We start from the raw sequence: 13,042 nt of genomic DNA on the forward strand, positions 1-13,042 counted from the left end.
TTTAGGAGACACTTATGTGGTTACAGAATATTTCTGCACTGTCGTCTTAGCTAGAGCTGCAACTCTGCTTATTCCTCTGCCTTTTGAACTCAGACACAACTCAGACACTACAAGGAAAAAAGAAAATTTACCTCATTACAAAGGAACCTGGATTGACAAAAAGCATCAGTTTTGGAAAAACGCAGCCCAAAAGAGACCTTAAGAATACATGGAAAATTGCTCAGCATGGGAGTAAAAGCTGTTAAGATGTAATTTTAGAAACCACAGCATTACCGCGGCTTAAGATACTCCTTTAAGTGCTGTAGCTTGTCTAGGGTGCTCTTTCTGTAACTGAAAGATGCTTTCATGTACAAGAGTGAAATGGATGGATTTCTATGACTTGTAGAAACTGGGTAGGGGTGTCAGTTCATTTCTTTCAGATTTTTTGGTATATTGATATTCAACTTTACTCTGTTCCCTTGACACATCACTTTTTTCAGCAATTATACATGCAGCCTGGAAATCATACATATGAATTTTGTATCCCTTTGGAGTCAGCAAAATTACACAAGCAGTAATTAAAAACACATTCTGGATTTCTAAACCTTAATGGAATTGTTAACTTTGTATATGTAGGTATTGTAGCTGTTTAAAAGATCTACCAGACATTACAGTGAGCTAATCAGCTCATGAAAGACTGGAAAACTACTGAGAATTCCCCACTTCTTTATAGTCTTGTGGGGCTAGACCTGATTTTTCTGCTTCAGAATCACGTTTTCCTTGGACAAGCTTAATGTGTTCTAATTAACTACAACTAAACTACAGTGTCCTAGAGTAGGTTAGTCTCAGCTGCAGTGCATGACTGTGAATTAGATAATGGGAATGGCCTTTATAATGACTTTTGTGCTCCTTGCCATGAACATGGAGCAATGAAGGGAAGGTGTTTAACTGCAGCTGCTGAACGTTTCTTGCTCAAATTCACTAAGCCCTGCATCTGTAATAAGACGATTGTGAACACCTTGAGGCCACATACATTCTTCTAAAACAATGCGTAACTATGTCTAACTGACTGAAATTTCAAACCTTCCAATTGTATCAAGATTCACAAATTCTTCCCTGTTTCATTCTGAGTGTATTTATGTGGTTCTGTAGAAGATTCTTGGTTCATGAACTAGAGTCACAAAGGGTTTAAAGGCCAAGAAAACTACCCCCATAAAATGCTTTATTATGCAAGGGCTCTAAGCTGGAAAACAAACAAAAAAAAAAACCATGCCATCCTACATTCAACTGTACAAGATTTGTGCTTTTTTGTTGTTGTTTGTGGATCGAAACTAAGTATGTAATAGAAAATCATGGTGTTTTAGTGGTGTGGAACCTAACAATGTCTCTGTTAGGAATGCACTGCAATGAAGGGCATGATTTTGATTGTTGGCTTCTTAAAAGGCATCTCTAAAGTCAGAAGTTTTTTTTATAAAGAACTAAAGGCATAAATAGACATGTTTAAAAACAGCTCACTGTGCAGTTCTTTGCAAGAGAAGAGATGCTTGATCTGTGTCTATAAAAATAATAAAAATAAAAATCTTATTTTCATTTTTAAGAGAACATTACTAGCAATCTTCTATAGACTTTACTTCTTTAGAATGTTTGGAACATTCTCTTACTGTGTAATTATAATCGTGAGGAGTCAAATGTTCCTATTAAAGTCTAGCTAAAAATCATACCACTTTTCATATTATCCGATTGGTGGGACATAAATATTTTAAAAGAGCAAGAAATAGAGAAAACAATGGGGTGCCTATCCATAAATACTGCTGTAACAACCATCTTGTGTAACGAGTGCCTGTAAGATCTTTGCCTTAGAGCAGTCACCAGCAGACCAGGGCAGATGCAGATTTACAACGATTTTATTTACTATTCATTTTTTGCAAAGTAATAGAATTGAAAAGTTTCTGGAAAAGCATGTGGTTTGACAAAAAAAATGAAGATTTACGAAACCGTCATTCAATACCAAGGAAAAAAGGTAATGGGCAGGAGAAGTTACACAGAAGCATTTTATCTTCATATTTTCTCCTTGGGCAGCCTAGATGGGATTAAAAAAAAATAATAATATTATTTTGCAAAGCAGTAGCATTCTAGTAGCACTTCAACCTTCCATACGCTGTATGATTGTAGTTGGTTGACTACCCATTGAGAAAGCCAACATATGGTGGCTAAAGGGCAGCTAGATGCTCTTTATGAGTTGAAGTTAAATGGGTAGAAAGATGGGGAGACAGGGATGGGATTACCTGTTTTTTATATAAATGTTATTTCTTTTACCTACCGTGTCTTAAGCACCAATTCCTAATGTGGCTCTGCTCTGGACTATGAGATTAGCACCCTAGAAAAAGGAATTCAAACAGTTGTGAAAGAGAAACAAAGGGAACACAGTACGCAGTGCTTGTGCAAGAACTTCTATGAACTTCAACTTGTGTCTGTGTTATGGCTCAAAGGATAATTCTAATGGTACTTTCTAAGTTTAGGAGCTGTGTGTTCTTGTGTGCTGGGTGTCTTTCAATTTTGCGAAGGTAGAAAATAAACATTTAGAGTGAATTACAGACAGAATAATTCCTTCTAAGGTCTTCCTAATATATGTACCTATGCGATACTTTGGTTATAAATAATAAATATTTTTTTTTAAAAAAAAGGATTCACTCAATAATGCAGATCCATTAATGCTTCACATGATAAAGAGATTGCTCTTTGGAAACTGACATTTCTACACCTTTCCTAGTGGCTGGTTTCCTAGTGAGTTCCCTGTTTCCTGTATGCTTATTTTTATTTTTAAAGGAGCTAGGAAATACCTCTTCGCCAAAGCATGTCTCGATATCTGACTGCTTGCAGCACTTGTCTACCATGGCAGTGAACCCATCAGCAATTGTCTTTATTTGTTCTTCTGTCATCTGGGGCTTGCGTTTAATGAGGTTGACGAGCAATCTGAAAACAAAGCACCAAGCCATAGTTAACGCTACCTGTTGTCATTTGTTTTGCCAATGCATAATATGTCATTCTATGCAGATACAGTTCATTTAAGAGGCTTTTTGTCATGTGTTAGAGGTCTTTGCCAAACTCCCTGTCTACCACCATCACTTGCTGGGTTTTTGTTATCCTGATTATTGGTGTGAAAGAACTTAGTGAAATGATCTGTATGCTGCGTTAACTGAGTAAATCCTAAGACTTGCACTGTCTGAGACAGTATATGAAACTGGTCACGTTTAGTTAAGACATTAATTTCATTTGAAGAAAGTAACTTATTGTGCCTCTTCCTAACTATGTGATGTAACACGCTGACAAGCTCAGTACAAATACATAGTTCCATCTGGTTTTCTCTGTCAGCAGTGAAGTCCCAGTCAGACAACAGATCAGGGTTTTTGTTAGCTTACTTCTGTCCCTGCTCAAGTGTTACGTTTTTGAGTTTATTCTCCAAGGAATTTCATTTAGCTTACTTCATCTGGCCTGTTGCCCGTTCTTCAGCAGGAGCACTGCACAATTTTTCATCGAAGTTGAACACCTCAGGATCAAACGGTGGAGGAACATATTTGGTATCTACTCCCATGGCACTGAAACATGGTCTCCTGTAAGCGTAGGAGTCACTGCAGCAGTGTGAAACATTGTCATTTATAGGTGAGGTCTCCTGTCTCCTGCACATATCCTGAATCACCATGCTCAGCTGGTGAGAGATAGATGGAAAAAAGTACAAACATGAGTTAAACCTTCTACAATAACAGAAGAAATGTGTGATGTTTGTGTCACTATAGCATAGCTGAAAGTGGAAGCTATCCAACCTAATCAGCTGCTCAGAAATGGCAGTTTTAGAATTTAAAATGAATGTGTGTTCCTGGAGTCAGATGTTTTTTAATCTGCTGATGGTATGACCATTAGACTATAATCAATAAGAACGGTTTTCTTTTAAGAGGCTCTTTTTCTAAACACAAGCTCCTAAAGACTCAATCATCTGACTTTTGCTTTCTGAAGGAGAGCAAAGCTGAGTTACAATTTTCACAAGCTGCCATCTGAGAGAGCTATTTAGGTCCTCATGTTCATTAAAAATGAATGGACTTCCAAGTCTGTTACGTTGCTAATTAGCTTGAGGGCTATGAAAAATCAGTGTTAGTTTACTATCCCACCAGATTTCCATGTTTTTGAGAACAGAAGAAATCTCTCAGAGGAATAAAAAGAATAAACAAATGTACTCACATAACCCTCAGAACAAGGTAGGCGTCTGTCTTCAGGAAGCTTGCAGCACTTGGTGCCAACGCCTGTCATTTTCTTTCCAATTTCAAGCAAGGTCTCAGTTGATACCTGAGGCATTTTCTTAGTGTAGCGGATCAGCAATCTGAAAAAATTGCATTAAAAATGACTGCTCACTTTTGAAGAATTCTCTGCTTAACTACACTAGTGAACTGAAAATAGAAGTCAGGTTCAAATGCATATTCCCAAAGCTGCCAGAATCATCATTTATGCTGGAGAATACTTATCAGAAAGTACTTACGCCTTGAGGAAGTCTGCCTCGCCATGGGTAGTGAGAAGATCACAGTTTGTCTTTACAACATCCTGAGTTTCTTTGATATGTTCATTCAGTTGATCTTGCTGCAAACAAGTTAAAATTTATCAGTAACAGAGCAGGACATTCTGGTCATGATCATGCAAATATACCTTATGGTCTCTTCTAAATCTTACTAGCTCTAAGATATCCATTTTGAAAGGCCAACTCTTTGCTTCTAGCCTAGCTGGAGTAAAGGGGACTTGATTCATAAATGAGCATTCAGTTCTAACAGAAATTCAGTAAAAAAAAAGCTGAGATGATTTCATATCTTTATCATGGGCTTTGCACTTCTTCATGTCCCATCAGAATATTAACTTCTTCTGGGATTAGTCTCTCAAAATGCTTTTTGTCTGCTCCTCAACTGAATTGCTTCATGATTGGTACCAACCAAGCATTCTAGTCACAAGTAAACAAAGCATTGCACCTACAGCATTTGCATAGCACTCAGCAGGGTTGTCAGTTTTGCAGCACTTTTCCAGGAGTGTTTCATATCCTTTAGCAATTCTCAGAATCAGCTGAGTGGAGAACTCAGGGTGTCTTCGTGAGTATTCATAAACAAACCTGAAAGACACACAAGCTGATAGCATTAGAGCTCCTGAATAACATGCTGCTTTCCTCATGCACCACACAGTAATTGACAGTGACAGTCCCTCAGATGAGATCAAGTAAGGTGGACAGTAAGTTTGAAATGTTCCCTGCTTTTTTTAGTAAAATGTTTTGGGTTTTGGCCATTCTTCTGACTGCCAACAGGGCAAATTTAAGAGGAACAAAATAGTTTCCCCAGGACAGAATGCTTCTCAAGCAGACAATGTATGTGGACCAGCACCAAAATAAATAAATAAATAAATAAATAAAGGCAACGACAAATTCAGCTTTGATAATAGCCACAAAGTGTGAATGAGAAACTAGGCCTGAAGTTACATCTGCCACATTGGACTTCTATGTGGTCCTCTCTTTCCTCCATACACACTTGAAATATCCAAGAGGATTTATTATTTTTTTTTCCAGTGATACAAAAGGCCATAGCCCAGAAACAAAAGCAGATCATTTACAGGACAAGCACACGTACTATTTGTACTACTTACTCTGACATGAATGCATCATGGCCTGCCTCAAAGCTTTTACAGACTTCCTTATCTTGGATGTATTTTTCAACTAGTGAAGGAAGATCTGCAGGTTTTTCATCAAATTCTGCTTCCATAATGCACTGGCTTCGTTCCACAATGGGCTTCTCACAGCAGTCTTTGATTTTACTTGAGAAAGACTCATGTTTAGAGCACATGTAGTTCACAAGCTCTGCCTGTAAAATTAAAATAAAGCTTCAGATAAGCTATGAAATAATAATTTAAAGATAGATCAATTCAACTCTTTTCTCTGTTTCAGACTTTTTTTTTTTTAATTCAGGTTACTTATTTACTTAGCGATTTCCTAAAGAAATGCTGTCTCCATACAAAGGGAAATAATCAGAGGTACTGGCATTTCCTGCACGTGTTAAGCAAGATGTTCACAGGCATGGGGGAGAATCAGCTTCCCTCCCTGATCTTGGAATCTTTGAGGAGACAAACTCTGGAAAGGCAGTTAAAACCACTGAAACTGTCACAAGGATGCCTGATTAATCTTTTCAGTCCTGTCACATGTCCAGCTCTGATAGAAAACAAAACATTAAAAACCGTAGTTTTATGAAGCCAAACCAGCACACCAGCTGCTTATAAGAAGTATGTCTAAGTTCCAGCTGGGCAGGCAATATTTAAATACGGTTATTATTGCAGTTTTGCAAATCCTCCTATGCAAGCTGTCCTTTAGAATTAATTGGGACTACAGAAAAACTGGATTAATAGTGATTAAAATCACACAGCAGGATTGCAAAGAATTTCTTTCTGCCTCCACTTTCTTTTTCTTTGTTTACAAATGACTTAAATTGATCAAATGCCATCAAACAATCCCCCTCCCAGATGAACATTTTGATTTTGACCGCATACACACACTATATGTGTGTGTATATACATATGTATATATATATGTATGTGTATATATATGTGTGTGTGTGTGTGTGTGTATCAATAAAAACTCCTTGCCATCATGATCATGGTCCAAAACCTAGTTCCGGTAACAGTCAGCTGAGCTGACTGTAAGTTTTGAGTGGCTGAGAAACCTTCCAGCAGTGTTGAATAGAAAGTTCCTAGGACTGTGAACTTCAGCAGGTATTCATGCTACTGAAATTTTTAATTTCCTACTGTTTTTCATGTATGTAAACATTTTTAAAGAATATTTAGCTTACCCTGTCATCCATGCACTCCACCATGTCCCCTTCACAGCACTCTTTGTAGACATCCTTAACATCATGGATAAGTTTTGAGATTTCTGCAAATGAAGCCTTGGGATATTTTTGACTCAGGAAAGCAAGTTTACTGGACAGAGAATAAGAAAAATACACTTGATTCAAAGCTCCATATGGAACAGAAAACTTGCAAATCACTAACACTTATGCTATACATCACTGATGACATTCATTCTTCTCACCTAACTTAAGGCTAAAAAAAAAGGCATTGACACCTGTACCTGCAATCCAATTCTCCTTTAAAATGAACGATAAGAAAGAAGTTTGGATTTTCTGATCTGAGGTGTACATATAAGAATCACACCCTAGAATTCCCTCTCTCAAATGACTGTAAAGTATCTCTGTATTAGCACAGACACAGTACAGGAATCAGAACAGGGCACAACTTTGGAAAACACGTAGATTAAACACATTGGAATCTGGTTCTAGTGATCTCTCTCAGGTCTCTATATCTTGTGTATTGGTTCAAGGGATGGCTTCATTTCTTTGTGACTCACATGGATGATCTTTTTACTACTACTCACTATCCACTTGGAATACACAGGTTCCCCTCTGCATCCAGTCTTTATGCTGAAACCTGACCAGAACTAAATTCTACACTTGAAAAAATAGGCTGAGAGATCACTGCAGGTGTAGTCCAGAAAGACTGACCTACTAATCTCTATTGTGTTGGACAGTGTTCCTCAGCCAAAGTTACACTGGGAAGTACCGTGAGTACAGTTATCAAACTCAGCATATAGAAGTGAATTATGTGTGTTGATATTTTCCTCATGAGTAGTTGCAGGTTTAAGCCAACAAGCCTACTTTTTATAAAACACTGATTGGAACTTACTCTGCTTGGAAAATTCTATCTCCAAACTTCTTGAGGATTCCACAAGAATACTGCTGCTTCACACTTATTTTCTTGACTTTTTCTCTTATGGCAGTTTCCTGTAGTAATAGGATGCACATTGTCACATTAAGCTAATTACATTTAATGGACTGAGCAGAAGGCAAATCTGAAAATCCCACTTCAGAAACAGTACAGGTTCTTGTCCAGTTAGCACTGATGTAAAGCCAAGCAAACTGAGAATTCCTTAGGCAGCCCTAAATCAGTTCCCAGTCCAGCATCTAACTTCTAGCCTACACACTATGCCTTATGGCATAGTGCAATTCACCTAATGATAAGCTGCTCTTATAACCAAATATTCAATTTCATTTAAACTCTGTGGCCCCAAAAGAGCGTAAGTTCTCTTCTAAAGCACCACAATGATCACATGGAAGTCATTGGAACTGAGTTTGGAGACAGAGAGAGAACTTGGCTCATGCCAAATAATCTTGAAAGTTAACTTAAAATCTACGGTTCTATGTGGAAGTCATCTGATAGTGATCAAAGTCCTAGCACATGATTAATCTTGACCCTTCTTTACAAGTTCTTCATACAAAGAATTACATAGCCAGGAGTATTCCACCCACTTCTCACTCTTTCTCCTCCCTTTGCTCATGCAACGAACTGGGGAGGAATAGGAGAGACCTCTCATGCACCTATCTGTTGGGTGTGGAAATTGAATGTTAGGGTGCCAAAAAAGATCTGTCTTCCCCTAGAGCCTCTTTGGTAGCATATCTTCTGGCTATGGTTCACCTTTATGTTGCAGACCAGCTACAGCGTTTTCAAGCAAAGTGAAAGATTTGCTTTACCTTGCCATCCAAGCAAGCACCGACATCACTCTCTTTACAACAGCTCTTAAGTGCGTGTTCATAATCAGCAGCCACACCAAGGATTGTAGGGGCATACAAGAAGGGGTTTCTTCTTGCAACAGAATAGATGAAACTATAAGAAAAAGGAAAACATAAGTTACATATTTCAATGACAACAGCAAATGGCCTCAAATGCCTTAAGGCTTTGCATTGTGATTTTGCATTGTGAAATATTTGAAAATTCTGCGTGTGAAAAACTAATCTGTGGCCATTTTCCCAGGATTTTATTGACATTTTTTATTCTCTTTATTGTTACCTTTCTTCATATCCTTTCTGGTTAGAATGGGGTTAGTGGAGAGCTGGAGTAAGTAAATTACTACATTAATGTTGGAAAAACTGTGTTTTTTCTAATAAATTTTTTTTTGCAAAATGTCCCCAAAGATTTACAAAATGTGATCATTTAAGGCCCATTTTGAATGGAAAAGCCTGCTCCAGCATGGAATGAAAAGAATTTGATGAGAGCTTTGGATATTTAATCATTAAGCAGCTGTTTTATACATGCAGATAATTGATTGCACGCTTACAGCCTCTTCAAATGTCCTTACACACTCACTATGCCTTGGGGTTCGCTCAATTAAATATTTAAACAGTACAAAATTGCCATTTTTCTTACTGTCCCAGAAATGACACTCTGTTGTCCTCGTATTCCTTGCATATAACATCAGAAGCTGGTCTTTGGTACGGCTGAACGAAGTCTGGTTGGGGAATTTTAAATGACAGGAAACACTCATTTCTTTCAGGATCAGATTTAGCACAGCAGTCAGCCATTGCACCGTATGAGTCACGGAGTTTTTCTACTTGGCAGATTTCATCCAGGAAAATGGAGGGCTATAAGGGACACGATGAGTTAAAATTATTGTTAGAAAGATACTGTTGTATAGGTAGTGTAATGTACTTTCTATCTATCTGTAAGAGAAAGCCCAAACTCAAAAGTAAGTAAAATTTTACCAGGGAAGATTTAGACCATAAATCAGAATAATCCATTGCTTTCAACACAATTTCATAGTTTTATTTTATGTCGTCCAATATCAAAAATTACAATGCCCTACTAAAAAAAAAATTATAAGTTAAAATACTCCATGCCAGTCAGTGGTCTCCTTTTACTTGTAATCTGACTAAAGTGAATTCTCAGATGAATTGAAGCAGGATTTGGTGTTCTATTTGATGATCAGCTTGGGAAGCCTTTAGGGAGAACTAATATAGTCATGTAATTTGGTTTGAATGTGAGAACTGGCAAGAACACAAGCACCTAAATTTCTCAGGGGCCTGGCTGAACCTGCTAGGCATCCAGGGATCTTATGTACCTGTAAACATCTTAGGATACCTGATCTGAGCAGGTTGTTGTTGTTGTTTGTTTGTTTTTTAACTTTTTACCTTGAATTATGACAGGTATCTTTTTCAAGTCACCCCGTATGAAAACCCACACACTATGGCTGCTTAAATTCCTACAGTTAGACCTGTATTTTGCAGACAGGGTACTTGTACTAATGGTAACATTTATTTATGGACAACACTATACTTAATGTACTGAAGTCTGCTTTTGGGGCTCCAATATATAACTCCACCCATCATTGTGGCACTTCTGAAAGGCAGAGTTTCAGAACCTGACAAAAACAAGTTCTCTGTTTCAACATAAAAATCTGAACCTTGACTGATGACAAGTATAAATCCTCAATGAGGATGATTCTGGTAGCTGCATAGAATGAGAAGAAACATAATACCAAAGGATTTGCTACCTACCAGTGATTTTGAGCACTCGGGAGCATCTTCATTGGCCACACACTTTTGTGCCAGATCTACAACATCCTTCACAAGCTTAGACAGTCCATCATAAGAACACCTCTGGAGATACTGGGCAAATGTGATCATGGCACTGAAACAGAAAGCAAATTTTGCTATATGGAGATAAGGAACACAAGATTCAAAATTACTTGTTCAAACAATATGCACAAATACTTAAATAGAGTAATACAAAGATCATTAATACTGGAACCCATATTCTTGCTCTTCTCACCTCCTTAAATGATAGACTAGAATTAACATGGAAAAGATTGATTTGAATTTTCTGCCACTTTAACCAGTACATTCCTAACTACCATAAACTAAGCTGCTTTTGCCATTGTTACAGATGATGGTCTTCACAGTGTCTTCTTCCAGAAATAATTATGTTCTTATAAGGGCCTTCTGCCATTCCCAAAACCCATTTCAAAAGGAAATCATTGAATTGTCTCAGAAAACTTGCTAGAAGGTTGTGGGTTTTTTTGGTAATGTCTTAGTCCAGAATAACTTCTCTCCACCCAAAGGTTATCAAAACTGTATTATTTACATGTATTTTCTTTTCACATGAGGAACACAGGTTTCCTCATAATGCAAGGAGTTGTGCTCTCAGAGAGCAAGAAAGTCATCATGACTTTTGCAGCTCTTATAGCACCTGTAAGCTTTGCATACTAACAGTAAGAAGGCTAATTCAATGCAATGGTTTGATGAGACCCATGCACCTTTCATGAGCTCATACAGTGTTTAAGTTTCCCTTTTTAATTCAATATCAATAGAGATGGAAAACAATCAGAACATGTAAGCAGAACATTTACTTACACTGCTTTAAATGTCTCCTCCTTCAAATCATTGTAGCGGTGGGCAATCTCACTCTTGTGATCTATGGGAAAAAAAATAAAAGAACAGTGATGTTCATTTGCTGTGCTAGACCCCCTTGAAGAATACATTCTGGGCACCTCAGGCCAGATTTCAGAAGTGTGCATCATTAAACCAGCTCTTGCACATATCATTATTTTGGAACAGACCAAGCTAATGCTGAGTGCTTCCCATCTTTGGGTACACCATCCTGTGTAATCTGCACAGCTATTCCAGGTATGTCATTCTAAAGGTTTCTTCAGGCCATCTAGAATTCTTTGTTGTCTTAGATGACCATTTGTCTGCAAATACTTAATTCTTATGCATGCCTATCTTTCTGAAGGCACTCAAGTGTGTATTTTTTTTTATTTTAATATAATATTCACCTTTGTAATTATATTCAAAATGACTGCTGTGACTTCCTATTAGTGGTTAGCACATGCACTTTACATAACCAACATGATCATATCTAATCTACAAATAAAGAAATGCAGCTGCAGTTTGATTAGACTAAGCATTCGTAGATTTTTCTTTCTTCAAAGACAAAATTATGAACTGGGCAGACATGTATGATTTTTTCACTGAATGCATACCATCTGAGCTCATCACGAGCAGGAAAACAGATGAGACCCTTCACTTGGTCCTGATAGTAATAAACCTAGATTGTGGTTATAGACCCTTCACTTGGTCCTGATAGTAATAAACCTAGATTGTGGTTATAGACCCTTCACTTGGTCCTGATAGTAATAAACCTAGATTGTGGTTATAGCTTGTTTGTGGTAAGAAGACTCCCACAAGATTTTCCAAACAGATACTGAGGCAGGTGGCCACAGTAACGATCAACATCTGTTCATGTAATTCATTCATGGTACAAAGTGACACGTCACCAAACCTACTTGCTCAGTTAAGTGATTGTCTGGAGTATTCTACCCATCTCCTCAAGATTTCTTAATTCAGTTTCTTTTCAAGTCAATCGCTATTTTTTTTTTTTTTTTTTTTTTTTTTTTCCCCTCTTTGGATCAGGCTTACGAGATTTGTTCACGAAATTGCATTGCAGTCATTAAGTCAATATAGCAAAGACGATAAGGGCAATTAATTAATCCCTTCTTACCTGCATCTCGAGCAACTCTTTGCAGATTCCTGGATGTTGCTGAACTAAAGAGGAAAATAAATGAAATTAATGTTACCCACTTCATGGTTGCAGATTATGATGTGGGCTAAATTATTCAGAAATGCTAGGAAGATTGAAGGGAAAGCATTTTCTTATATACCTCTTTACTACCTGTTTCTGTAAAATATTAACCATAGAGCTGGCATTTGGAGATTTCCATTTGGTCTGAAGAAGATTACAAAACTTGCAATGTCCTTGCCAAAAATGAATTTGATATTATTTGTTCGTTATGTTTTACACTGGACCTTTTTGTCCTGAAAAGGTTGAACCTTCCAGCATCCAAACAGATAAAGTTTTGCGTAAATTTCCTTATCAAATTACAAACAAGGAGTTCAAGGCATCAGATCAAAATGTCATCGTCTAATCCTATAGCCGTGCTTCTTCTTTGCTACTATTTGCTCAAAAGTGCAGCAAGTTGGTACTGTACAGTAATAATTCACCTAGATAGGACTGAGTTCACATAATCATTTTAAATTACAGAGTTTTAATTTTAAATCCCCTTACAAAGATGAGATGGCAGTCTCCTTAGGACAGGCTACATGCTTTCAGTCCTCCAGGGACAGAAACAAATTGAATGTTTAAGAAGGAAATATTGGTTTCTCTC

At 37.4% G+C, this 13,042-nt stretch overlaps 1 protein-coding gene across 1 annotated transcript; it reads right to left on the minus strand.

The window, feature by feature from the left end:
• Window positions 1-1,948: 1,948 nt before the first annotated feature.
• ALB (albumin) lies at window positions 1,949-12,463 on the minus strand. The gene is made up of 15 exons (XM_032186921.1): window positions 12,379-12,463; window positions 11,232-11,292; window positions 10,377-10,509; window positions 9,250-9,464; window positions 8,577-8,709; window positions 7,732-7,829; window positions 6,840-6,969; window positions 5,647-5,861; window positions 4,990-5,122; window positions 4,508-4,605; window positions 4,213-4,351; window positions 3,462-3,685; window positions 2,820-2,952; window positions 2,300-2,356; window positions 1,949-2,059 (listed from the first exon to the last, which is right to left on the minus strand). The coding sequence occupies exons 1-14, from the start codon at window positions 12,461-12,463 to the stop codon at window positions 2,306-2,308; spliced, it is 1,848 nt and encodes a 615-aa protein (XP_032042812.1). The 3' UTR covers window positions 1,949-2,059; window positions 2,300-2,305.
• Window positions 12,464-13,042: the final 579 nt, after the last annotated feature.

The sequence above is a fragment of the Aythya fuligula genome, chromosome 4 (assembly GCF_009819795.1).
Source record: "Aythya fuligula isolate bAytFul2 chromosome 4, bAytFul2.pri, whole genome shotgun sequence".
NCBI lineage: Eukaryota > Metazoa > Chordata > Aves > Anseriformes > Anatidae > Aythya > Aythya fuligula.